Here is a 26,356-nt window from a genome sequence, read left to right as displayed (position 1 = left end):
AGAGGTGAAGATTGGAGAAAACATCCTACAAAAAGTTAAAAGTTTTAAGTATATTGGATGCATCATATAGGATAATAGAGAGATTGAACAAGATGTAAATCATAGGATCCACGTAGGTTGGTCAAAATGGCAGAGTGCGTCTAGTTTTATACACGACAAAAAAGTGCCTTTAAAACTTAAAGGTAAATTCTATCGCACCGCTATAAGACCGGCTATGCTGTATGGTACGGAGTGTTGGGCGGCTAAAGGGGTGCATGAACATAAGCTGAGTGTGGCAGAGATGAAGATGTTGAGATGGATGAGTGGTCATACGCGATTGGATAAAATAAGGAATGAAGATATAAAGGAGAGAGTTGGAGTAGCACCATTGTGGAAAAGATGGTTGAATCGCGTCTCAGGTGATTTGGACATGTGAGAAGAAGACCGACAGAACACCCAATCAGGAGGGTGGATGAGATGGAAGATGGATAAGGGGTGAAAGGCAGAGAAAGACCTAAGAAGACTATCCATGAGGTGGTCATATGACAGAGCACAATGACGTCGTTTGATTCATGTAGCCGACCCCACTTAGTGGGACAAGGCTTTGTTGTTGTTGTTGTTTGTTGTTAAAATGTGAATAAATAGTCATTTTCTTAATATAGGATAAATCTTCGACCTTCAAAGTATGATTCTAATAGTTGTTTCGTTAAATTAGTCTGTGTAAATTAACTTTACACAAACAATAAGAATTGGTTAATTTGTCATGTTATTCTGAATTTTATTAAACTTGAGTGTTTTTGAAGATAATTATCAATCGCCTTGGTGTCTTGTTCCACTTTTTTTTTTCTTTTCTAACATAACAATCGTTAATCAAAACAACAATGTTAACTCAATTTGTCTTACTAATGGGAACAAGTAGAAGAATAAACTAACAAAAGATTTGTACATTAAAAAAATAACATCCAAAATCTATATTGTTTCTCCAGATTTATTGTAACTAAAAATCATTAATCTGGGCATATATATAAAGATAAAAATTATTCTTATACATTAAAAGCAGGGGCGGAGCTACCTATAAAGAAAGGGGGGCAATTGCCCCCCTAATTTTAATTTTTTACATATAAATTATATGTAAATTTTAGTTTAGTCCTCTTTAAAATTTTATTTAATTTTATTTTATTGTGTAAATATTTTTAGTCCCTTCTAATATTTTATCTAGTTTCGTCCCTGGTTAAAAGCTAACTAAGCTTTAATATAGTTTCTGGGCATGTTGCTATTATTATATGCAAGTATCACTACTTCACCAGTGCACACAAATAATTATATTATATCATTATTCTTGTGCATTACAAATTCATTATCATGAAAAAATAGAACAAATTCTGTGTTGTATCAAAAATAAAATAAAATGTTATGTCATTGTCACCAGCACTCTCATATACAATCCTTAAAAGTACATTAATAGTTTTCACAAGGTGGTTTAAATCAATCGAAAATATTTGAAACCAGAAGGAATGATCCAAAAAATATTCATGCCTTCTGATGAAAGCAACACTATTAGATCATTATACAGTATACAACCCTTAAGTACTAAATTTTATTAAATACATTACAATAATTTTTATATAATTTATTTTTTAATTAATCCCTGTTAATAGTCTTTACTATCAAATATCTAAGTCTTCATTTATTTTCACTTTCATGTAATTTTTGGTTTTGCTATCAAAATTTCTTTTTATCTCACGTTTTCAAATATTTTATTCTCACTTTTTTTTGGTGTCTTTTTTATTCTCACTTTATAAATTCCTATGTGCCCCTTTTGTTTTCTCGTCTATATAACAGTTAAAAAATATATATCTAATTAAGAAGTGTAAAATTGGAATTTTTCGTTTAGCTAATGCGTGAATGATAAGCAGCAATGGCTACTATGAGGAGAATTGTTAAGGAGCCAATATTTTTATTAATATTAATTAATATTTTGAGCTATCATTTTATTTTTATACCATTAAGATATAAAATTTATGATTTAATTTAAAAATATCTTTGTTGACCAAGTATGAACCAAAAATAATAAATTTTATTAGTAATGTAATATTATTCTATTATTAATATTGATACCACAATTAACAAGATACCTTAATTAATATCAATATTGATTCTGCCGTTTCAGTTACTATAGTTTGATTAAAATCAACTAAAAAGACTTTAAACTATAAAAAAAAAAAATCAAAGAAAAAGGTGTGCCTTCAAGATTATGTAGTATGTACTCATAGTTCCACTTAAAAAATGTTTTTCTCCTACTAACATTCGGAATATCAATTAGTTGCCTTCCTTATCATACTCTCATCTTTTTGGAAATTTTGCAATTCCATGACAACCACAATCAACCATATTAGCTTGTCTTGTAAGTTATAACTATCTATTTTATCTTTTGAAACACGTATCAAGTTACTCATTTGAATTTTGGCGTGGATAAACGTGGTCTTCCCATATAATCTATTATTTACATAATATGAAAATTCAGAATTAAGTTTATGATATATCAAGGCGCATACACATACACACGCCAAGAAGGACGACACAGCTATATTTATTTACAAGAAATGTACATCGAACTGGAGATAGTAGACTTTTTTGAAGCTAACAAAATGATTAGTTACCATTTGTTTGGAGATGCTAGAGTTTTATGCGTTAAGCTGCCATCTTGAGACTAATGCAGGCAGAAGAATGAAAGATAACTAATTTAATTACAGTTGGAGACAATACCACTGCCTCCAAGATACCTAGTTTAGAAATTAGAACTGCGTGTATAAGCTAACTGCACAGTTTTAGTAGGATTAAGACCTGCCTCTGATTATAGAGAAGAGATAACTGCATAGGATGATGAAGATGCTTTAGAAAAAGCCTTTAGCCAACACCACATGCTGCAAGCAATAGAGGAGAGGTTAGGACTAGGGAACAAACCCAACAAAAGAATAGAAAATGCAGAATCAGTTGCCAATAATGATGTGCCTAGTGTCTCATTTTATGTGCAAAGGGAATATGCTTCAGTGACTTATGATTCAATTTGAAAGCTCAGAATCTGTGTGTTTGGAATACAGCTAGAAATTACCTGGCTAATTACAAAGGTGTAACAACACGCAATAAATATTGGGGTTACCGCCAATACTGCGCCCAGCGATGAATGGTCTCAACCATTTGTGGGAACAATGCACTCACACTCTCGTTGATGAGATCCTGGAAAAAGTGTATGCTGGCTTCATCGTCCAAGTCCAAGCGAAACTTCTCTTGAAGCTGTACAGCAAGAAAGTCTGAGAACAAAAGAACAGTAACTGACATAATTATTGTAAGATAAAGAAGCTTACCTTGAGGATTCCTTTTTCAGGATCAGAAGCTATGTCAGGAATATTTGAACCCGCCATTAAGTAAAACAGATTTAAAATTAGGTTACTGGATTTCCGAAGAATGTTGTATGCTTCACAACAATAGGACTTGAACCTTGTATAATATTGGCTGCAGGGAGAAAATGTTAACAATCACTACATTATCTCAATAACTAAAGGCACAAACAACGAGCCATGGTTTTGAATCTGAATGAATTATCCCATGGAAACTTTACCTTTCAGCACCACCCATAGCCTCAACCATTTCCTTGCAAAGCTTCATCGGGGGTGGAAATGGCTTAGGATCTCGCCCAAGGATAAAACCAAAATCAACATGAAAAAGACGTCCATCATCTCTAAGGAGGAGATTATCCAAATGCCTACCAAATAAAAAACTCACTTCAAGCAGGATAGAATATGGATTCCAAGAATAATGTAGCATGCTCATTTGATTAAGTATAAAATACATGATACTCTTTATTGAAATTACATAGAAAGAATTGGAAACAGTTGAGCTGCATAAATGAAAATAGAATTTGTATCCAAACATTAAGACTAGTTTATTTAGAAATAGTTAAGAAACCTACTTCCTTACTTTTATCCTTCTCTATTCCCCTTTAGCCTTCATCTTCTTTTACCAGTGGACCGAAGTTACTACAAACAGCTAATGGAAAATGGTTCGCAGTGAACAAAAATAAACAATTACCTGTCTCCAATACCAAGTATATATGTGATAACAGAGTAGCCAGCACAGCTTTTTATAAATGTTTCAAGACAAGTGGCTGTAATGCCAAAAGGTCCATGGTCATCAGGATGAAACTTCTGCAGGTAGCTTATGATACTACGGTGTTCCGATAGAATCTAGGCAGGAAAGGATTGCACATCAGTATAGAAATTCAAGGCTATACATCCAGCAACCAACCAGCTTATTTACTGAATATCAAAATCTATATCCTAGAAAATTTCAAGGGGGGAAAGAATGAGTTGGATACAGTTAATATGCAACTAACAAACTTCAAAAGCCTATATTTCAAACAGAGAAAAGGACTAGCAACCTTTCCAATGAGAGAACCAAAAAGAAAAAGAAAAAAAAATGTTTGCAATCAAACATATAAACTTGCTCTGACATAGTTGTACCCAAATATAAATTGACGTCCATGACAAAACACACATCTAGGCATTTTCAGATATGTTCAGTGTTTTCAAGGAAGTTATAGGATAAATTATTAAAGAAAAATACTCATTTTCAACTCCTTTAACAAATATTAAGTTATTCACAATGTAGTGATGTGCTGGGATATATCAAATATGAAATAAAATGAAAATAAGATTGGGAATACTAAGACCAAAGCATTAGCTTAACAGGAATGTGGTTACTTGCAAAGTAACAAAGGTTCACTTCTACATTAAAAACTTTATATAGTGACAAAGGAATCTTCAGTCACCAAAACACAAAAGGAAAAGGAACAGCACTGAATCCAGACTAACAAAAGAAACAACTCTGAAAAAATACCATACCTGTGCTAGCGAACGGGATGGAATGAATTCCAGCATGCCTTCATCTTGCCCAGTTGCTAGCACCATGTATGGTGTTAAGTGCAGGTCAAGATTTTCCAACTTAAGCAATCGATCCATTAGTGATACCATTTGAACAACCTACAAAACAGAATTCATGTAATGAAACTCATGCCTTCAGAAGATTGATCTATAAATTCAAGTAGAATCCCTAAGTGTGTGCATAAGCAGACAGGCAAGCATATGTTTGGCAGTGCTCAAATGCACACGTACACAGGCATCTATGGCAACTGTATTTAGAGCAGAAGAAAGAAGAAAGAAGAAAGAAGAAAGAAGAAAGAAAAGAGAAAGGGGTGGAGAAGTAATGTTTTGTAGGAATACCAATTGGTCCTGTCGAATGTCATCACCCTTTTTAAATATGATTTTACAGGTTCCACCATTTGCTGTTCTAAAAGTAAGCCGCAAAGGATGCAGCGCACTTTTAAATATTGACGACTCTGAGGGTACAATCCCAGTGATGAGGACACCAGGCGCCAGAGGTGATCGTATTGGCTGCAATTGAAAGTAGCGTCAATACATTTGAAAACTTTTCTAAGATTTCAATAGATATAATTACTGGAAATACATTGGTTAAATACAAGAGATTAAATAGTTGTCTTACCTATAAATACCATTCATTGAAGTAAAACTGTAAACAGACAGATAAAAACAACAAATGACTATGCCAGTTCATAGACTAATTACCTCATCAAAATAAGTAAGCTCACTAAGAAGACCAGATAGCAATTGTCGGAGCTTTTCAATCTTCTTCTGTGTATTGCCACGGACATTTCTCACATCTCTTGTGATTGAACACAACTGAGCAGTCAACTCTGTCTGACGCACCAAACTCTGCCAAAGTTTAAACCCATCTTCCTCTCCATTCACACCAGCTGCCATCTGAAACAGGGCATAATAATTTAATTTCAGAATGAATACATTTATTTTATTACACATCACAATGATGCTGGATACAATCCAAGATTAATAGGCCAAACTATATTTTCTTCAAACATTTATTGCATGTATGCGACAAATGACATCACAATGTTTTAATTAAGCAAGAAAATAACTAAATATAGACAGGGTGGTCTTCGTCAAAGTTTTCATTCTTAAAATCAATAAATTAAAAAAAAACAACTTATTCAGAGATAACGACAAATTTTAAAAATGTCAGAATAACATGATTTTGTGATGTAGGAGTATAAACGAGGTAAAAATGTCTTAGTTATTAGGTCCAAACTAGCACAAGAAGAAATATACAATATCTTTTCAAGCAATATTTTTCAGATGCAGGTAGAAGAAGGGTACAGTCTACATATTATGACAATGAGAACCATAGACACAAAAATTACTGAAGCAAATGCTCATGAATAAGAAATTTATGAGTTCACACCTTCATCATATTCTCCTCCAATATCTCGTAAGTGCAGTAAAATCGTTTGGCATATGCAGGGTCATAAAGTTCAACAGCCACATACCAACGAAGGAAGCTTGCCAATTCAATATTACGTAATGCTGTCAGAGTTAAAAAGGTTTCCTTCATCAGACAAACCAATTTTAATTAGAATTAGAACATAAACTTGCTCTTAAACCATCTGCACATACCACGTTGGACAAGGAAATGAGAAAGGCGAGATTTGTCAGAGCGCTCAAACCTAAGAGCCTGAACCAGCTGAAGCAAGTAACATTCAAGCTCCTCATCATCAGCTCTTTCAAGAACACTAACAGCATAAGCACGGACCTGAATAGATACAACTGGATTAGGCCTTATATAGCTCTTAAAGGTCCATATATTACTCCTAAAGAAACTTTGAATCGAAGGTGAGATATTAAGTTATATATCTAGACCGAAAGCATGGGCAAGGAATGCCTTGGCAATTTTATCCCTACAACTACTGTTGTGTTAATTGGATGGCTTCCTTTTGGTGTTCTATTCATGGCTATTTCATGGGAATCACATTTTCTAACAGGAGAAGAGATTTGCAGATGTGACAGTCATTTGTTCATTTGTAAATAAAGAACGAAATTTATTAACATGAAGAGAATTGTGCAAAACGACAGGAGGATGAAAGACCCTCCTAACAAGAACAGGCAAGTACATACAAGAGGCAAATATTGAAGCATATATTGTCTCCTCAGTTCTCACCCTATTTGTAATTATCCTTTCTTCAGTATGATAAACTTTCTCTTCTCTATAACCATTATAAACTTTCTCTTCTCTATAACCATTATTCTTTTGGGGTAATATCGATGGGGGAAAATTCATGTATATGCCAAAATTACCTCTTCACTTTCAAAAACAGGAGACAGAAGTTCAAGTGCATCAGAAACATCAATCATTTCCCACTTTCCCATCAATTCTAGTGCTTGTTTTGCTTCCTGAGATGAGATCAGCATTAGAGGATATGAGAATTGGGAACCACTCATTGATAATACATTAGCAAGTACACAATCTATTTTCTAGGTTATATTATTCATACATTGTCTAGTGAAGATGAGTTGATGTATTGAGGCTACAGCCAAATTGTCAAAAGAACTCATTGCTTTAAGTGGCAATGTTATCACTCACCCAAAACCAATAATATAATATCTATTACCAATTCCCAAAACAACAGGCTAACCTGAACATCGCTCCATTCAACACAACGAAGGAACTTTGTGAGAGCCCTCTTTTCAGACATTAAAGAGAAGCGAAATTTCCATAATAGCTGTCTTTCATCTCCACTCAAAGTCCTTGTTGGTGGATACTTCAGTATCCTCTGAATGGACCTAGACATTAAGGAGTCAGTAAAATAGTTAGACAATCATTTTTATGCTAGAACATAGGCATTAAGGTGTCACTAAAATAGTTCAAACAATCATTTATACACGAAATTATCTTAAGTACAGTACTAGACCTCCAAAATTTTCTTTGGATAACATTTGGATGCCACAAAAAAGCATTGAACAAATGGTATTGTCTTCTGACATTGCAAAAATCCAAAGATATATTTTTACCCATATTTACAAAGTATTACTATTTAGAAATTATGGAAAAAAAGCTAATTAAATCTGAATCCATTTAGTTTTGAGATGTTAACCACCAGAGACCAAAGTTTGGTAATGCAGGTGCTGAAATGGGCATGGTTACACATCTGATGTGGCACATGTACAACATAAAAACTGTTCAAGATTTAAAAAATAAAATAAAATTTAAAAAAAAAAAGAAAACTTCTCTTTGAAGTGTCCGATCTTCCCAGGTTACTTGAAACTTCAGTAATATGTCAATTGCTTTCACTTTTCAGTTCATAAATGTCGAGAAACAAACATTTTAAGTGCAGAAGAGGTCAAGCCCACCGTACAGTCTTATGATAGATAAAGTAGCAAAGTAAGAATAAATTTGAGCTTACTTTCTCTCATTTGAGCTTGGCTTTAAATCTCTGTCTATGACACCACGGGTCAAGCTTCTGGCCAACTTTAATTGTTTGTGCTCAGAGGGATTTATCTTTCCCACTTCAGGGTCCCAGACAATAACAATATCATTTGTTGAAGCTATAGGGGATGGCATCAAAAAATTTGCACCAGATTCCTACGTATTCTAACAAATAAGAGTTACAACATCTGTAGGGATCTATAATAACGTTTAGTATATAACTGAAAATATTCCGCCACCCGAGGCAAGAATACCTGAAAAACAACCCGATGCTCAAAACTACAAAAATCTACAACCAAGTACAAATGAGAACTTCCATTTTTTAAGCTTTCACGTTCCTTGATTTTCTCCATTGTTTTAAACGTGAGGCGATCTAGCCAGTCCACGCGTGGAATCTGACCTCGCTCGTACTTGTTCACAAGCTTTTCCAACCGCTCTAACTCACCGCGCTCATGCCTGGGGACCTAATGAGGACAATCCATAGTATATTTATCAGCATAGAGGATGGAATGATGATAACATCTAAGATCACTTAAAATGCTAATCACCTTTCCAGGTGTACTAGTAGGGAATGCTCCATCTGCCTCTTTTCCTGGCCAAAGCCTAAGCTTTTGCTTCCCAGTTTTGAGCTGTTTTTTTCTGTTAAAGAGAAGAATTGTGGCTCCTCCAACCAATCCGTCACCATGTGAAACATCCCAAACCTATTCAAACAGGAATATTGATAACCATATCAAAATTCAAAATCATATTTTGTAATCACCCAATTACATAACAAAATAGCTGTTAAGAAATGAATGCAAGCTGGATAACTAACAGTGCTAGAAGCAAGTAAACATAACATTTTAGACTAAGGCATAGGAATAGGTATTTTGAAGAAAAATCAAACGGAAATTCACAATAAACTCTGGTGACATTTAATTTTCACTATTGGGGTGTAGAAATATTCTTTGGGGATTTGACTTATATTAAATTCTAAAACTTCAAATATTCTAAAATTTGGTAGGCTAAGGTAAAGTTAATGTTTCTTGACTGAGTGTTTTCAGGATTTTCATTCACAGCAAAATCGTAATTCTTATGGAATTATAAGAAGGCTATACATCCTTTGTCATTTTATTTACCATGTTATTGCTCCCTACTAACCGTGCAGCAATTAGAAACAACGCAAAAAGAAAAAAAAAACATGTTTCAATCATGCATAGATGCAACAAGTACAAAAGGAACTCCAAGATCTTGTTCTATCGTGCTTGAAGTAAGCATGTAAGCCTAAGTTGCCACTTACAGTGAAAGTTAGTTGTGATTGAGCAGTTAAGTCTCGATATTTAGTTGTCAACGTGATGAGCTCATTCCAACAATATGGTCCTGAGGACTCCAATCTTCACGAGAAGAATTGTAGATATCAAAATCCAAAGATACAGAAAATTGTCAGCAGAAACATATCAAATCCCTAATCTAGTAATAATTGTCAGCATAAACATATCAAATCCCTAATCGAGTAATAATTGTCAGCATAAACATATCAAATTACTGATGGAGTAATAAACATGAGCTACCTAACAGGAGAAAACATGCTAACAAGAAGAAAAGAACGAGAATCCCATGGAATTTGTACTTAGATTAGATCTCCAATATTTTCAAGAGAACATCTATGAAGTTGGAGAACACATTATAGTAACAGTAATAACAAAAATAATAGTAATGACTAGGGCAAAAATCAAAACCTCCATTCCTCCCATCCCTATAACTGTTCTGCATGTGAGATTCACTACCCAGGAGATAAGGATCAGAACTTCAACACTAAAAAAGCTGTCAAATTTGACATTTATAAAATAACCTTGTTCTCGTGGGAAGGCCAAATTGTGCACCATCAATGTATAATGCACACTCAACATACAACTCTCCCGTTCTATCTTCTGTAGGGACATTACTTTCTGCATTTTGAAAAACAAAGATTCAAAAACCAAAAAGGAACACAGGACCAAGCACATTAGACTAATTCACAACAATATTCTACTATATTATACTAACGTTCAATCACCAAGCTCAAGAAATCAATGAAACACGGTATTAAAATGATAACAGATAACAATCCTCAATTAAACTGACTACTTAACCAATTTTTTTTCTATAAAAAAAAAAAGGAAAAACAAAACTCCGAACAAACTCAAATTAGTAATATTGGTGAAGTTTGGTAAATTGAACCTGAATTGGGGGATTTGACGGGAAGGGGCAAATGGCCTTCAAGGCGGTCGACGCGGAAGGTGACGGGGAGATTAATGTCGCACGAAAGGAAGAAGCGGAACTCGTTCCCAGTCATGTGAGCTGAAAGGGATTGTTTGTGATTCAGATGCTTTCTTTTGCTTTTTCTTAATGAGGAATTAGGGTTCTTCTTCTTCTTCTACTCCAAGATCGTTTTAGAGGCAGCTTTTCCTGTGTGTTGCCAAAATGGAGAAGAACATAGAGTAAGCAAACGGAGAGAGGAACAAAGTGGCGGCAGAGAGCGGCTACCGAGGAGAGCAGAGTGGCGGCAACGAGACTAGGAGGCTCAAAAGATAAAAGCGGTCGTGAAAGGCACGCAAGAGAAGCGATGGCAAAAGAGGCGCATCGACAATGTCGCCGGCGATATGGCAGCCGCGAATGATAGTGAAGGGTGAGATAAGTGGGAAACCTGGCTAAACCGAAACCTAATTAATTTGGTTCAACCCGATCGCGTGACTCGAAGTACGTAACACTAATCCGATTGACTGACTAGAGTATAGACCGGGTAAGACTATTTATTTTTCGGTTTTTGTTTTTGGTCACGGCCTGGTAGGCCAAGGGCAGAGCCCAACAAACAGAATCCAAACCCCACAAAAACCCGCCCCGAAGATCCTCCTCTGATCCTTTCGACTGCTGGGACTTGAGGAATTGGTATCCGTGGCCACCAACCCACAGGGCGGACCTTCCAGCGGCCGCCTAGTCCAGCTCCAAACTCGTTGCAGATTCAATCGGGCCGACTCTGGCCCAAGCTACGGCCCTACACCCCGGCGAGTCTACGATTAACCATTTCAGATAAAGTTAACCTTCTATTCTATTCTATTCTTTTTTTTTATGAACAAAAACAGAAATACATGAAAGAAAGTCTTGTAATCTAATCCTGTTTTATCTTAACTAATTTAATTACGGGTTAAATATGATATTTGTGATACTTATAAAATATAATTAAATATATTTTTTGGAGTTATTGGTAAGAGCATTTTATACTTAACTTTAAAACATATAAAATTGACTATAATTATGCACTATCATTATGTATGTACTTGCTCTGATTCTTAAATATGATTCCATATAATTCTTTAGTTTAGGAGATTCTTGGTATATAACTTTTTCTTTTATTTTTTATTTTGGTGGATGATGATATTTTAGTTTTAATCCTTATTAGTTATTTATGTATTATTTTGTAGGTTTTGGTCCTTGCTTTCAGAGCTGCTAATTTGATTTTTGGTCTCTCAAATTATCTGTTCTTATATTTTTTAAGTTTTCTGCGTTTTTCATATTGAATTTTCCCTTGTTTTTCAAAGAAAAATTGATCTCTGTAGTTACATTTAATTTAATTTTAGTTCCTCAAAACATCATGACAAGAAATCATAGGGACCTAGGATATGATGTCAAAAAAGTATTTTATGAAGCCCACAAACAAAATTGTAATCCAACTTAGGTGTCATCACTCATCAACAATGGAATTCAAAGCTCATTTTTATTGCATACATAGATGCTTGCTACAACTTGTATAATAAGATCTCACACTAATGCAATTTGGCAAAGCTACAAGGCTCTGCCATTTCACAATACTTTTTGGCCTCTTGCTGATCGCAGGGCTTGTAATCGGTATATATTCTCATGATAATGATGATAATAATAATAATGGCAACCTAATGAAGAAAATTTCCTATAATATAGGGCTCTGATAATAATGTACACACATGCTTGCTTTCATGTCTAACTAGCTAACATTGTGAAGGGATATATCTAAAAACTGCTTCACCCTTCTCAGGTGATCCAACAATGAACAGCCACTTGAAATTTACATATCTCTTTCATTGGTTTAATGGTTCAACAGATATCATGATCGGTTTGAATCCGGTTGCTCGATGGCTTCCCGATCTGTAAACAATCGATAGTAGGGACAGTGGGGGATCTCAGTTCTCCATAAGTCTGCCAGCAGAATGGATTACATAGATGGTATTGCTGCTGAACTGGTTTCAGCTCCACCTTGTTTAACGACACGTCCACGCATGGCAGGCTATCACTGCATGCGAAGTGAACCGGCTTTACCGTGTAAGTTCCCTTAATTCTGTCATAGTTGATTCCTTCCAGAGACACAGCTGATGTGTGGTTTGTGCATGTTCTTTTGTCACAATAGAATTGGTCAATCACAATAGGGAGTTGAACTTCAGAAACCTGTATGTTTGAGAATAGTACCCCCTGCACTGATCCTGAACCACCCTGCATACATTTTATTTGATTTTGTTCATCATACTCGGAAATGTTTTATAAGTAACAAAACAAAAAAGAAGTCTATTTTTACTCCGTATATAATTGGTTAAATTACTCTGTCAGTTCCTGTAATTTTACCAAATTTGTAATTAAGTTCTTGTAATTTAAAAACTTCCAATTTGGTCCCTATACCATTTTGAAAATCATTAGAATTAACATAATATTCTGAAAATGATAGGACGTTTAGGTTTAGGGACTTAGGACTTAAGTGTGGATATTTTCAATTTGAGGAAAAATATTCTGGTAACTCTAACGTCTTTAACACAACAAAGACCTAATTACAAAATTCAAAACAGTGTAAAGACCCAATTGAAAGCTTCTTGATTACAAATTTAGTAAAATTATAGAGACCAACACAATAATGTAACATATATAATTTTCATCTTAGGGTAATGTTTGGTTGGCAGATAAAAATTGTGTGAAATTTTCATGGATGAGTCTAAATGTGTTTCTCTGTTTGCACTCCAATTTTCATCTTAAGGTAAGCCGTGTGGTTGTGGAGAAAAAAATGGTGTGTAAATTATTCCGCTACATTTTTACTTTCAACCAAATATACTCTAATTTACTTTCACCTTTTCAGTGAACTAATTCAATTCTGTACTCCAAAATTTCCCAACTTGTTTACAAGGTTTTCATTTTGTGGTGAGAAATGATTTTGTACAAAGTGTTAGTACCTGCCATGTCTTGATTCTGACACCATTCATTGTGTTGTGCATGTTGACATCTCTGACAGTGATGTTTGAGACACAGGCTCTGGTGTTATCCTTACCTAAGCTTCCAATGCTGATTCCATGTCCTGGCCCACAGTTGACATCGTGTACAAATACATTTGAGCACCCAGTTTGTATGGAAATACAGTCATCACCTGCACCATGGTTGAAATTCAGAACAATACTTATTAACCAACTCAAAAACTACTTTATGGTGTGAGTTATATATGTTTGTGTTTGGTTTTGCTCGTGATGGAGCTTCTCATGTTCTATATCCACCCTGTGTTCTGCTAATTAGAGCTTCAATTAAGGGTTGATAGCAATGATGCAGTGAAAACTTTGTGTTTGACACGTGTCATGTAGTAGATGGGGTGTAGCATTGGTAGTTTGTTTGCTTGCCATGTGATAGGATAATGCTATGCTCTTTTAAAACTAATATTTACTTTTTTTGTTTTGATTTGTTTTAAGTAACTTTATGTTAGTTGACCTTATAAGGTTTTTTTTTTTAGGTTTTTTGTGCTTATCTAATCCTTGAAAAGAAGTGTTGGAGCAACGGTTGAGTTGTCTCCATATAACCTCAAAGCCACAGGTTCAAGCACTGGAATCAGCCACTGATATAATTACCAGGTTAGGCTTCCTACATTATACGTTTTGGATGTGGCCGTTCCCTGACCCCTGCATTAATGACTTGGCGCGGGATACTTGTGCACCAGGCTTATTCAATCATTGAGACTCAATTGTTTTAATGATCATTGTAATGCTGCAATTACTTATACATAATTGAAGTCTTGAAGTAATTACCACATGCTAAGTTGCTGGTATGAATCATCACATTTTTGGAATTCTGAAGGTGAATTCCATCTGTATTTGGGCTGTTACCAGGGGATGATATGCTAACATCATGGACCAGAACCTCATTGCAGTTGTCAAACTTGAGGTGGCATTGAGGACTATTTTGAATTGTTATGCCTGTCACTACTGCATTAAAACTCCCATAAAATCTTAATGCCTGTGCAAATTAGAAAAACAAGATTATGTTAAAACAGTCCCTAAACTTGATTCAAAACTGCTCTTTGTGGAGTTTCAAACTGATCTTACAGTTGGCTTGATGCTTGGCATTTTCCTCCCCATAGCACTCTGAACCTAGTATAGTTGAAGCATAGTACATTATTAGTTTCAATTTGTTGATATTTTGTCATGTAAAATTTTGTAGAAGTAACAAAGATAATTTACCGGCACCGGTGGTTTCCATGTGTGGTTTAAAGGGACTATGAGCTTTTCTTCACCATCTATAGGGTTATCAAATGGCTGGTCTTCCCACCAAACTGAGCCTCTTCCATCAATGACACCCTTTCCTTGAATGGTGATTCCCACCAGCTTTGTAAACTCCAGCCATTGTAGCAGTCCTCCACACCAAGCATTTGCATTTGTTGGAGCAATAATTGTACCATCAAGCTGACACAAATAATTGTACCACCCTTATTAGCCTAGTTTGCGTTGTTGCTACATTATTTTTATTTTTATTTCTAATATTTAGAACTTATATAATAGACAGAATTGTTATAAATGTTCTAGAAATCATAAGGACTGTTAGTTGAAATAAAACAATAAGACTGGTTTATGTAAGTCAATACTCAACAGCATATTTCATCATTTTGTCTACTCAATTTTGACAGTATTGTGTCACTAAAGTATTTTTAATATTACTGCTGTTATTTTTGTTCCAGCAAAAGATAAGGGAAAAGAAAAAGAAAACAAAAAAAGATGGGATGGTAGTTAATGCAAAGTTTTCAGGACAAAATGCAATAACTGTTCTATGTTATGTAACTTTCTGAATTAGCAACAAGACATTGGCAAGTCATTTGTCTTTTGTTAAACCATGTTTTAGCCTGGTGATTTGTGAATATTGGGATGCGGATTAGGAGCACCCTTTGTTCACATGTTACCTAGTACCTACTACCTAGCCTTGTGTTTTTCCATTATTTTTTTTCCTGCTGCTTTCAGTTTTGGTCGTTGTGTAACTTGTGTTACCTGAAAAACAATGCTTGGTTTGCAATATGGCCCTGAGAATGAAATAGGCCCCACATAGAAGGTGTAATCTGCTGGGACTAGCATTGTTGATGCCTCTACCTTGCAAGCTGCTCCCCATGTGGCTTGGAATGCCTGCATTGCAATTGCAATGTAGCTTTTTCAATTTTATAAGTGGCAAACCATAAAAAACAAATAAGGTTATGAGATTCTAGAGTTCACTAAGTTTTTGTAGAGTTATGTAATGGTCAAATGTTAACTTGTGAACCCAATTTTAGAAGTTGATAAGTTAACTCAAAAGAGTTTAATAATCTTATCAGGAGCAAATTATATTAATTCGTTCTTACTGATTTACTACTTTACTTATTAAATGTGTGTAAAAGTAATAAATATAAAATCAGTTGCAATGATAAGTTGTTTATAACTTAATTAAAAGCTTTGAGTTCAACTTATGGAAATAGGGGGAAAAAGATATTTTTTTATAAATTATATATAATGAAAAGCATTTTAGAAAAGAAAGTTGGTACCAACTTTTTTCATATCTTTATTATATGTAGTATAGAAGTATAGATACTCGGCTACTCGCGCAGTCTGTGGAGCACAAAGTGAAAAATATTTCAACCAATAATTGAGTAACATTTTAGATAAAAATGTGTGTTGTATCAATTGAAAGTTGAAATAGAAGACCAAGTTATCTAATACTTCATGAACACTCCACAGCACAGTAACAAGGTTAGGTGTTAGTTTGTTCCTGTGGGTGTCTAACAATTATTGTGGGAATCATGAGTAACTGCCTGTGAAGGACGAGAATCATTCATCAAGTAGTGGGGGTCCCATCTCTTTGGTTCTGTTGCTTTGTCACCTATTCTATATATATTTCTCACTATTTAACCTTTAATCTATGATATATTCTAGCCTTTTTATGGTAAACTCTTTTATTAATAGCAATTATATGATTTGTGAACACTGATGCAGTATATATGCTCCTAATGAGTAAGACAAACGGCTTTGATAGGTGAGAATACTTGTATGCATATGCTCCTTAATGCCATATTATTCTACAGTTAAATTAGGTAGATGAGACCATCATATTCACAGGTTAGTGAAGGAAAAGATTCTTATTTTGTGATTTTGAATCACCCTATCTTTTAGCTAGAAAAAGGGAAAAAAATAAATATTTACTCTCTTTTAGTCTTTTCTGCCTAATAAATAACTAAATAAGTGTATTTTTTTTTTTGGGATTGTAATAATTGTTTATTTAGAAATTTGAAGTAATAGCTTTGTTAAATGAAAATTAAAAGTATGAAGAGAGAAGAGTGTATATAAGAAAAATATAATTTGGAAAACATAATTTATTAATTTTGTAAACTCATTTAAATTTATCTTAACATTAAAGTAATTTTAATTACTCTCTCAATTTAGGTGTCTAATTAGAATTGGACACCTATTTTGACCAAAGTTGCTTTCTACTCTACTAACTAAAGTGCCAAACATGGTGAAGTGACCAAAAGGAAAAAATTTACCAAAAATTTTCTCTTACAATGCTACTTCCTTACTCCTTAGTAAATCCAAGACAACATAAAAATTCACATGTGACAATGCAATGCTATAACAATGTAGTAAGCAGCATGAAAACTTGTTTTTCTAACTATATCAGTATAGTTCATAACTCAATAAGATTGCCCTGCATGTCCATTGAATTGTGATGAAAACACTGAATTTTTATGGAAAGATTTGAACCACACTAAAAACTTTTCATGTTACCTTGTAAGCAAAAAGCTAAATTATTATAACCAAAATGCTAGTGAATGTTAGACTCAAAAGAGTTCTTTCTTTTTACCTTTGTGTCATCAGTGCTTCCATCTCCCTTAGCTCCAAAATCCAGCACATTGAATATGATAGAATGGCCACCATTGCAATCTTTCGGTGGCGGCGGTGGAGTCGAGGGTACGCCGACTTTCGGCTTGTGACTCTTTGGTGGTGGTGGTGGTGGTGGTGGAATGGTTGTGTATGGTGGAGGATTAGGTGGTGATGGAGAACTCTTTTTATGTGTTGGAGGCTTTGACTTTGATGATCCTCCACCATGGTGATTGTGATTGTGATTGTGACTATGACTATGACCATAATAACTCTTACCTTTCTTCTTATACAGAGAAGATGAGAAAGCTCTGGTATGTCTCCAATGCTTGCCTCTTCTTGCAATGCAGGACTCAAAACTTGAACACCAAATAAGAATTGCAATAACAAGCATGTAGTTCAAGTTCTTCATACTCAATCTACTCATTTTCACTTGTTATGTGGAAAATGGAAGTTGAAAAACTCTGAAGACAGCCAGAGAAAGAGAGAGAGAGAGAGAGAGAATATGAGAGTTTCTCTGTATTTCCAGAACAAAGTGACGGCTATGTTTATATAAGGAGTGCAATGTGTAATTGAAATCTGAAAATGCAGGCAAACACAAGAATAAATATTTTAACTAAGGTTTTGAGTTGTAATTTTGAAAATGGAAAATATTTCTTTGAAAAATCTATACTCAGCTGTATGAAATTCCAATTACGTGAGGTAAAATATAACTCATTTAACTTGCTTGATTGATTAGTTTATTCGTCTATTTAAATAAATGTCACGAATTCAAATTCTGCTTTCTATAAATAACAATTCATTTGCCAATAATAAAACTTTAATTAGAATTCAGATTCGCAGCAGAAAAATAATAAGAAGATAATTCTTCATGGTTCCGGGTATTTGTGTTTCCTCCTCTTACCTAGCTTTTCCTATCTTTTGTCAATTTTTTTTGTGAATTTTGATTAGCATTTATTTCACGATCAGAAATTGGGAATGGCTGCTATTCTCTTGCCACGTATTAAAAAAGTTGTCACATGTGACTAAACCTTTTTTGTTTCAACAGAGGCTCTTTTGGACTGAAGCAGAAATGAACATAAGCCAGAGGGATATTAGGATTATAGTTCTCTTGGACCAGGAAAAACACTAGTTCAGCTATGTGCCACTGCCACCTGTAGTGACTAAACAACCTATTGGTTGTTGGGGTTACAATTGTCATTTAACTGTGCACACATATACACAGTCTTTCATAATTATTATTGGAGGAGGCCATCATAGCCGTATCTACCTGTTGATGTTATTGTCCCAATTTCTTTTTCATTTACAAGCTTAAAACATTAGTTTTAATGTGGATAAGATACATTTATTATTTGATGAAAGCTAGAAAAGAAAATCATTGATCCTGAAATTGAAAAAAACCATATCATATGTGAATTTTGAAACAAAACTGAAACGTCACACATTGTTAAACCAGATTCAGTAATGTTGCTAACCAAACAAAATGGTGGGTCTTGGTTTTCAATGAGGAATTATTGTTAATATCATTGCACTTATCCCTATGATTACATTTGGATTATTTCTTTCCCTTGCTCATACAAACATTATTACAAGTTGTGTATTGTACTAATTAATTAAATTACTTAAACATATAGTATAGTATAGTATAGTATCTATAGTGTAATGAATCAAGATTTGATGGGAAAAGACAAAATGATACACGTGAGTGGGTCTAAAAGGAGTCAAGGGGCACTGATTATAACAGCTCTTAATGATCACATGCAAACTTCACGGGCCAAGACTTCTGTGTACTTTGTCTTCTTAATATGCCATGAGCCCACTCTCAATTCATTACACACTCATAACTTAACATGTTTCCTCTAATTTCGGCTATTTCAAGAGTGAATGAATGAATTGAATTGAATTGAATTGAATAAAGGCATTATCAAAACTACTAAGCTCCTTTTAGAGTAATCTTTAGGATATGATATGATGTTGCATATAGAATTGACATTTTAAAGGAAGGGTTTTGAAACAAATTAAACCACCTTATAAGTTCTAACGCCCACAGATTCTGCAGCTTTTTCTTTTTTTTTTTATTTTTCTTCACGGATTTGTTAGACAATATTTTCTGCGCAAATGAATAGGAACAAAAGAAAAAGTACAATGTCATGTTCATGCATTATTTTTGTGCATATGCCTTGCAAATCTATTCAGGTCCCCCAGAAGTGAAAGATTACAAAAAAAAAAGTGATCAATTATCAGAAATTTATTGGCATTATAACTTATAAAATCAGTGTGGTTGGAAAAAAGCATTGTTATTGATTTAGTGTATGGTTAAGAATGTAAGAGTTACCGTACTATTTCTAGCAGAATCATATTCAGGGCAGGGTTATGGCATGATTTTTGAAATCATTGTCCTCTGCATGAATTATGAGGCTTTCATAAGCATATAGACATTTATGTATCTGTTCTTTTATATTCTTGTTGTAAACGAAATTGGTACATACATTCCTCCAACTATATATAATTACATAGTTATACTAGTATCTTGTCGGACACTTTATACTCGTCAAATTTCATCTTGATTGATTATTGTTTATATAACACAAATACACAATAAACACAAAAGAACAACGGTCAAAGAATTTATAAGGAGTATGATTTAAAATAGGTAAATTTTCTGGTGTCTTTTTATTTTGATACTGAACTTATCTTTTAAAGCAAAAACCAAAAATTCTCAAAATTTATTAATTTTTGTATCTTTAAAATCAAACGTTGATTATTTAGTTTTTTTTTTTTAACAAATTAGACAGTAGAGCAAGGACCTGTAAAATAATATATTACATGATTATATGAGAGTGTAAGATAGCAATTAAAGTCAACATGATATGATATAATTTTTGGGGGTGAAAATGATAGGCATGAGGGATTATATAAAGAATGATGAATGATGAAAATACAGGTGTTTGTTTTGTGTTATTTGCATGTTTTTGTAATCTCGAGTACATGAGAGGGAGCTTGTTGAATGTCAGAAATGAGTGTCAGTTGCAAAATGCCAATGCTTGAAAGCCACTCTTCATTCTCATCACACACCCTGCTTTTTTGTGACTCCCCCTTCTTCACCTTCATCATGCATGCCTACACCTAAGGACATCTACAACTCATCACATATTCACATGTATTCTTATTCAACCCTGTTACGCACAAAATTAGCTACTAAGTATAATATAGAATATATGTTAAAATATAAATTAAATAATACATATATTTATATATAAAGACATAATAATTAATTTAGTAGTTAATTTTTTGTGTATATATAATATTTTTTATTCTGTTTAGTGTATTCATTTCTTTTCCTTTTCTATAATTAAAATGTTGCCTTAAATAGTCAATAGTTTTTTTGGCTAATATATAGCTAATAGTGATAAAATGGGAATAAAAAAATAATTATTCATGTTTTTGGTTAATCTCTGTTTGCAGACTCTTTGTAATATAAGTGTAAATTATAATAATTTGTATGTACATGCGTCTGTAAAAACTGATAAAATATCAAGAGTTTGATATATTGGCTATTGGCCAAAAGTTATTAATTCTCTAGAGTTTCTAATAAATAATAAAGTCATTTCTGTTGATTTACATTTTATTTCTTTCTCTGCTCCAGCTATGGTGATAAAAATAAAATACGGCGTGCCCCAATAAAATAAAATAAAATAAAATAAAATAAAATTCACCTAATTCTTGACAATTATCTCGAAAGACATTAAGAAGAGAGTGTGTCGTATCGTACGATATACGACCATCTTAATCTTAACAATCTTTTTGTGGCTATGAATGTATGTAATGTTGTGTCTCTCTCGTGAACATTTAAATCGTCTCGTGAACGGCATGGCATGCACACGAAGATCATTAGGGTTGCTTCTCATCCATTATTAATTTCGTATACGATTATGTTATTTAAAATTAAAATTATATATTTTTATATTTTGATAATATTTTTTAAAAATTATTATTTAATAATAAAAAACATTTTTTTAATTTTAATAATACTTTTAAAATATTATAACTATTATATAATCACAACAGTATACTTAAGTTTGGTTTACTAAAATTTTTACTTTTTGAAAGTAGTTCATAAAAATTATCTTTTAAAAGACAGTTTTTTAAAATCTGTAACACTTGTGTTTGATAAAATTAAATTAAAAATAACTTTTAATAAGTACAAACACTACAATTGTGTTTGGTAAAACAGCTTTTAAAACTTAAAAAAATTATAATAAACATGTTTATAACAAAAAATAATTTTTTTTCAAATTCTTTAAAATTTTATATAATATTTTAGAATAAAATAATTTTAAAATAAAAAATTATTTTATATATTGACTCACCTTTACGGATCACAAAAAAATGAGACATATATCTCAAATAAACTACTCTTATGATTATATATCTATATTTACATATGTATATACATGTTATTATTATTTTGACTAATATTCATGCAAGAAAAATTTTATGATTGGTTTTCATAAACCAAGTCAACCTCTTCACATTTTAAAGAACAGATAAAAAACAAACAAATATTATAAATTTACTGAAAAAATACAAAAACAACGTACAAAAAATAATATAAATAGATAGAAATTTATACCTAATATGTAGTAGAGATGTATTTGTATTAAAATTTGTGAAGATTAGGTTAAAAATAAAAAATATACGAAGACCGTTAAAAAATAAAAAATATAATAAAAATTCCAATGGAAATATAATAGCAAAAAATATATAGAAAAAATAAATAAAATTTAATAAGTACAACCAATTTTAAAAAAAACTTCCGTTTAGGTGCTCTTTTAAAAGTCGCAAATATAAATACTTAAATTTTTTAATTTACTAAAGACAAAATAAAATATTTATATTTTTTAAAAGTACAAACACTTGTTAAAAATATTATACCAAACCAAAATTTAGGCTACTAGTTAACTATGCGCTCCTCACTGTTTCTTCAGTTGACTTATAAATTTAGCACGAGAATCAAATTGGTTTTTTATTGTTCAAATTATAATTAAAGATTAGAATGATAAATAAGTTTATAAAAATTTACATTTCGTATGAATTAATGTCTAAAAAAATATTAATAAATTTTTTTATGATAGTAAATATTTATTGATAAGTTATATTAATATTATTTTTAAATTAATATATTTAAAGTTTAAATTTTTAAAAATTTATTTGTTACTTTATTCATAATTATTAAATTAGTTTTTTAGGTAATGAATCGGTCCAATTAATGACATTAACGAAAGTTTGATGTAAAGCATTAACTTATACGTGTCATGCATTAGACATACGAACATAATAGAAAAAGTGTTTCAATGATTTGAATCTATTTATATGACCAATTTAGTCATATATAGAATAAAAATAGAAGAGCAATTCAAATTGTTATCTCTAACCATAATCATTATCGTGCTGAAAAATGTACTACAGATAAATATCAATGGAAGTATAGAATTAGTAATTCATAAGGTTATATTAGGTTTGTTCGAGTGAGTTTTTTTTTAAGACATTTCTTAAAATGGTCTTATTTCGAAAGATTTTTTGAAAAACTAAAGATAATTTAATATTTAAATAGTTTATATAAAAATATTTTTTATTTATCAATTATATTTAGATAAAAAAATATAAAAATATTTTTATTTATTTTTTATGTTAATTTTTTTTAAAATTGAGATAAATCTATTAAAAACACAAGAATGTAACTTTTATTTAAAAAATTCTAAAATACACTAAAATTTTATAAATTTTTTTTGTATAATGTAATAGCATCCAAACATATATTGTTCTTTTCTGCTCCAATGGACCAATTGTATTATTATTATTATTATCGTATATTCATTGAAGAAAAATTTGATGAAAATGGAATAAATTGCGGTTGGTGGCTTTAACCGACAAATTATTGCACTAGTGTCCCTACTTTAAATTTGTTGCTTACAAGTTAAAATAGTTTATGGGAACATTATATAAAAGTTTATAGTTATGTCATTCTCCCTAAGAAGAATACAATTATATGTTTTTGGACCCGTTCCCCGGTCGGTTACTAATAGAAAAGGGATAAGTATTGTTTTGGTTCCTCACGTTGAGAGTCGGAATTAAAACCGTTTTTAACGTAATTTTCGATTTAGAATCATACTTAACATTTTTTTTCGTATTAAAATTCTCCTTTTTAATAAATTTTTTAATTTTATTCCTAAACTACCCCTAATCCCCAGCGAGCTACCGCTCCCCCTCTCTCCTTTCTTCTTCCTCTTCTCATATCTCTTTTCTGTCCCCTTGCTCCCACTCTCCTCTCCTCTGCCACCGAACAGCCCCAGCGAGCCACCGCGACCAGCTTTTCCCCTCTTCCCTTTCTTTTTCCTCTTCTCTCATCTCTTCTCTGTCCCCTTGTCCCACTCTCCTCTACTCTGCCACCGAACAGCTGCCGCGCCCCTCAGTGACGCTGTTGCCACCCAACCTTCGCCACTGCGCCCTTACCGGCATCCCAACCTATCACCACCCCCTGTCCGAACCCTAACCCAGCCAACTACCCCCGCGACCCTCTACCCTCTTCTCCCCCTCGCGTCTCCTTTCAGCGTCGAACCAGCATCGCGAACCAACCTTTCCATGGCCGAACCACTGACCCGTAGCCTCCACCATCTACGAGCCATGGCGACCTAACTCAGCGCCGCCGCGGCGTCCAAGCCCCTCCCCTTCGTGCGAAGCCCTTTTCCCTTCTCCTTGTTCCATCGCTCCTCCCACTGTCTTCGAAAGTTAGAACAGGACAAAATCCCTGTTTCCATTTCACTGCGTCCTGACCGCTGCCATGTCGCCAGCGCCACCACCAGGCCAGCTAAGTTGCTCTGCCCATTCCTCACCACCATGTTTCCTTCTCCTTCCCTGCTCCAATTTTCTGCTTCCCAGGTGGTTAGAAAATCTGAGCTGGATAGTGGATTTAGGTTTTTTGTTTTGATTAATGCTCCTGTTTGAAAATGTTGCTGTTTCATTGATTTGCCCAGTGCTAAATTGGCTTGTCTGATTCTGCTGCACCCCTGTCTCTTGCTGCTGTGCGTTTGTTCATGGCGGTTTGGAGTGAACCAGCTGCTAAATATTGTTAATGGTTGCTTGTGCAGGGATGATTTTTGCTCAATGTATGAATTTAAGTTGTTATTGCTGCTGAATTCTTGTTTCAATGTGACCTTCATTGTTGGATTCAGTTGGGTGTAATTGTTTGAATTCTTATTGCTTACTTGTAATTGGTTGTTGAATTCAACAAATAGAATACTGCCTGAATCCATCACTTTTGTTCATTGTGCTATTTTGGTGCTGTGTTTTCCTTCTCCTTTCCTTTTCCAAATTTCTGCTTTCCAGGTCTCAATTTTTTCTCTTTTGTTTATTCTATTGTTGGTGGTGGTGGTGGTGGTGGTGGTGGTTGTGGTGGTGTTGGTGTTGGTGTTGGTGTTGGTGTTGGTATTGGTGTTGGTGTTGGTGGAGGAGGTAATTGTGTTGGTAGTGGTGAGGGTATTTTGGTCCAAAAAAAATTAAAAGGACGATTTTAATACGAAAAAAACGTTAAGTATGATTCTAAATCGAAAATTACGTTGGGGACGGTTTCGATTCCGACCCTCAACGTGAGGGACCAAAACAATACTTATCCCAATAGAGAATAATTGAAAGTATAAGTTCACTTTAAAAATATTACCAAAAAATATTTAAAGAAAAATTCACTTTTACATCAATTGCAAAAGTTTGGTAAATTATCTTTTATAAAATCCGAAAATATTAAGAAATACATTTATAAATGAAAAAATTAATTTTATATTAAAAAAATCTCTCTATATATAATAAAGTACAAACACTACAACAAAAATCGTCAGATATCATCAGATTTATTGACAGATTTATTAAAAAGTCTGTCGATAATCTATGTTTACTGTTGAATTTAGCGGCAAAATAAATTTGACGGTATAAATTTCGTCGGTAACTGTTTATCGACAGGTATAAACTTCTAATTGGCGAAATTCTAAAGTTTGATACCATTAAATTTATTTCTCGATAAACCCAAGGATAATATATTATTTATTAATAATTAAATTAATAATTACCGGTAGATTTAATAGATGGTAAATCTGACAGTAAACTTAAATGTTATTTTTTTAAAATAAATTATTTAAAATTTTAATATATAATTTTAAATATTTAAATTCAATAATATTTAAACTAACAAAATTTAAAATTTTACAATTTTTTATGATAATTTATCTATAATTTATCTATAATCTTTAGTTAACGACAAAATTAATGAACGCTACCAGCTTAATTGGATTGAATCTTGATATGGAACAACCAAGATATAATGGGTAACCCACAAACAAAATGCTTGAAACTATGCCGAATATATATACATCAAGGAAGTCTTTTACAACAACCATTAATTTATTATTGAATGATTGCATCATCATATCTACGAAACTAACTTGCATTTTTTTACAATTATATACAAAACAGAGACAACTATAATTAGATAGAGTAAGGAACATGTGTATGAGGAATGATAGAAAATCTAAATAATTCATATATTGGCACAAAAAGTTACAAACAGTATGTAACCTTGATTATTTGCTTTCTTTGTAGTAGAAGCAAATTCTTAATTGACATAGTCGTCAGTAGTTTTAGAGATTCATTGGTAACAAGTTGCTCTATTTATAAACTTGAACATCAAAGCAAAACAAGATTATACAGTCAATAACATATATATATAAAGATAGTGCAAGAGATAGCAGCAATTGTGAGACTTGGACAATGCAAACTTACTTTAGTGCATCGAATTCTCACCTCAGCCATAAATTCTTGTTTACTCTTCAATCTTTCCTATTATTAAT

The 26,356-nt window shown here is 32.9% G+C and overlaps 2 protein-coding genes and 1 long non-coding RNA gene across 4 annotated transcripts; 1 reads left to right on the top strand and 2 right to left on the bottom strand.

Annotated features, from left to right (window-relative positions):
• Nucleotides 1-2,440: 2,440 nt before the first annotated feature.
• Nucleotides 2,441-11,043, bottom strand: LOC107488788 (phosphatidylinositol 3-kinase, root isoform). Its single transcript, XM_016109562.3, has 18 exons — nucleotides 10,531-11,043; nucleotides 10,163-10,259; nucleotides 9,611-9,704; nucleotides 8,880-9,032; nucleotides 8,586-8,795; nucleotides 8,309-8,487; nucleotides 7,541-7,688; nucleotides 7,203-7,298; nucleotides 6,525-6,660; nucleotides 6,313-6,434; nucleotides 5,622-5,816; nucleotides 5,259-5,429; nucleotides 4,881-5,018; nucleotides 4,069-4,223; nucleotides 3,599-3,742; nucleotides 3,345-3,492; nucleotides 3,092-3,273; nucleotides 2,441-2,903 (listed from the first exon to the last, which is right to left on the bottom strand). Exons 1-17 carry the CDS (start codon nucleotides 10,643-10,645, stop codon nucleotides 3,136-3,138), a joined length of 2,439 nt encoding a protein of 812 aa, XP_015965048.1. The 5' UTR covers nucleotides 10,646-11,043; the 3' UTR covers nucleotides 2,441-2,903; nucleotides 3,092-3,135.
• A 97-nt stretch (nucleotides 11,044-11,140) lies between these two features.
• On the top strand, nucleotides 11,141-15,241 carry LOC107488790 (uncharacterized). Of its 2 annotated transcripts, none has more exons than XR_008009661.1 (4): nucleotides 11,141-11,384; nucleotides 12,428-12,645; nucleotides 13,598-14,201; nucleotides 14,288-15,241. It is a non-coding gene; the product is annotated as an uncharacterized LOC107488790 (long non-coding RNA). The 2 variants fall into 2 exon arrangements; XR_001591980.3 differs by having other exon boundaries at nucleotides 11,142-11,384; nucleotides 14,788-15,241.
• On the bottom strand, nucleotides 12,041-18,013 carry LOC107488789 (polygalacturonase At1g48100). Its single transcript, XM_016109564.3, has 7 exons — nucleotides 17,443-18,013; nucleotides 15,606-15,737; nucleotides 14,808-15,029; nucleotides 14,673-14,717; nucleotides 14,376-14,583; nucleotides 13,539-13,729; nucleotides 12,041-12,813 (listed from the first exon to the last, which is right to left on the bottom strand). The coding sequence occupies exons 1-7, from the start codon at nucleotides 17,884-17,886 to the stop codon at nucleotides 12,421-12,423; spliced, it is 1,635 nt and encodes a 544-aa protein (XP_015965050.1). The 5' UTR covers nucleotides 17,887-18,013; the 3' UTR covers nucleotides 12,041-12,420.
• Nucleotides 18,014-26,356: the final 8,343 nt, after the last annotated feature.

This window comes from Arachis duranensis, chromosome 5 (genome assembly GCF_000817695.3).
Source record: "Arachis duranensis cultivar V14167 chromosome 5, aradu.V14167.gnm2.J7QH, whole genome shotgun sequence".
Taxonomy (NCBI): domain Eukaryota; kingdom Viridiplantae; phylum Streptophyta; class Magnoliopsida; order Fabales; family Fabaceae; genus Arachis; species Arachis duranensis.
This window is presented reverse-complemented; position numbering and strand designations above follow the sequence as displayed.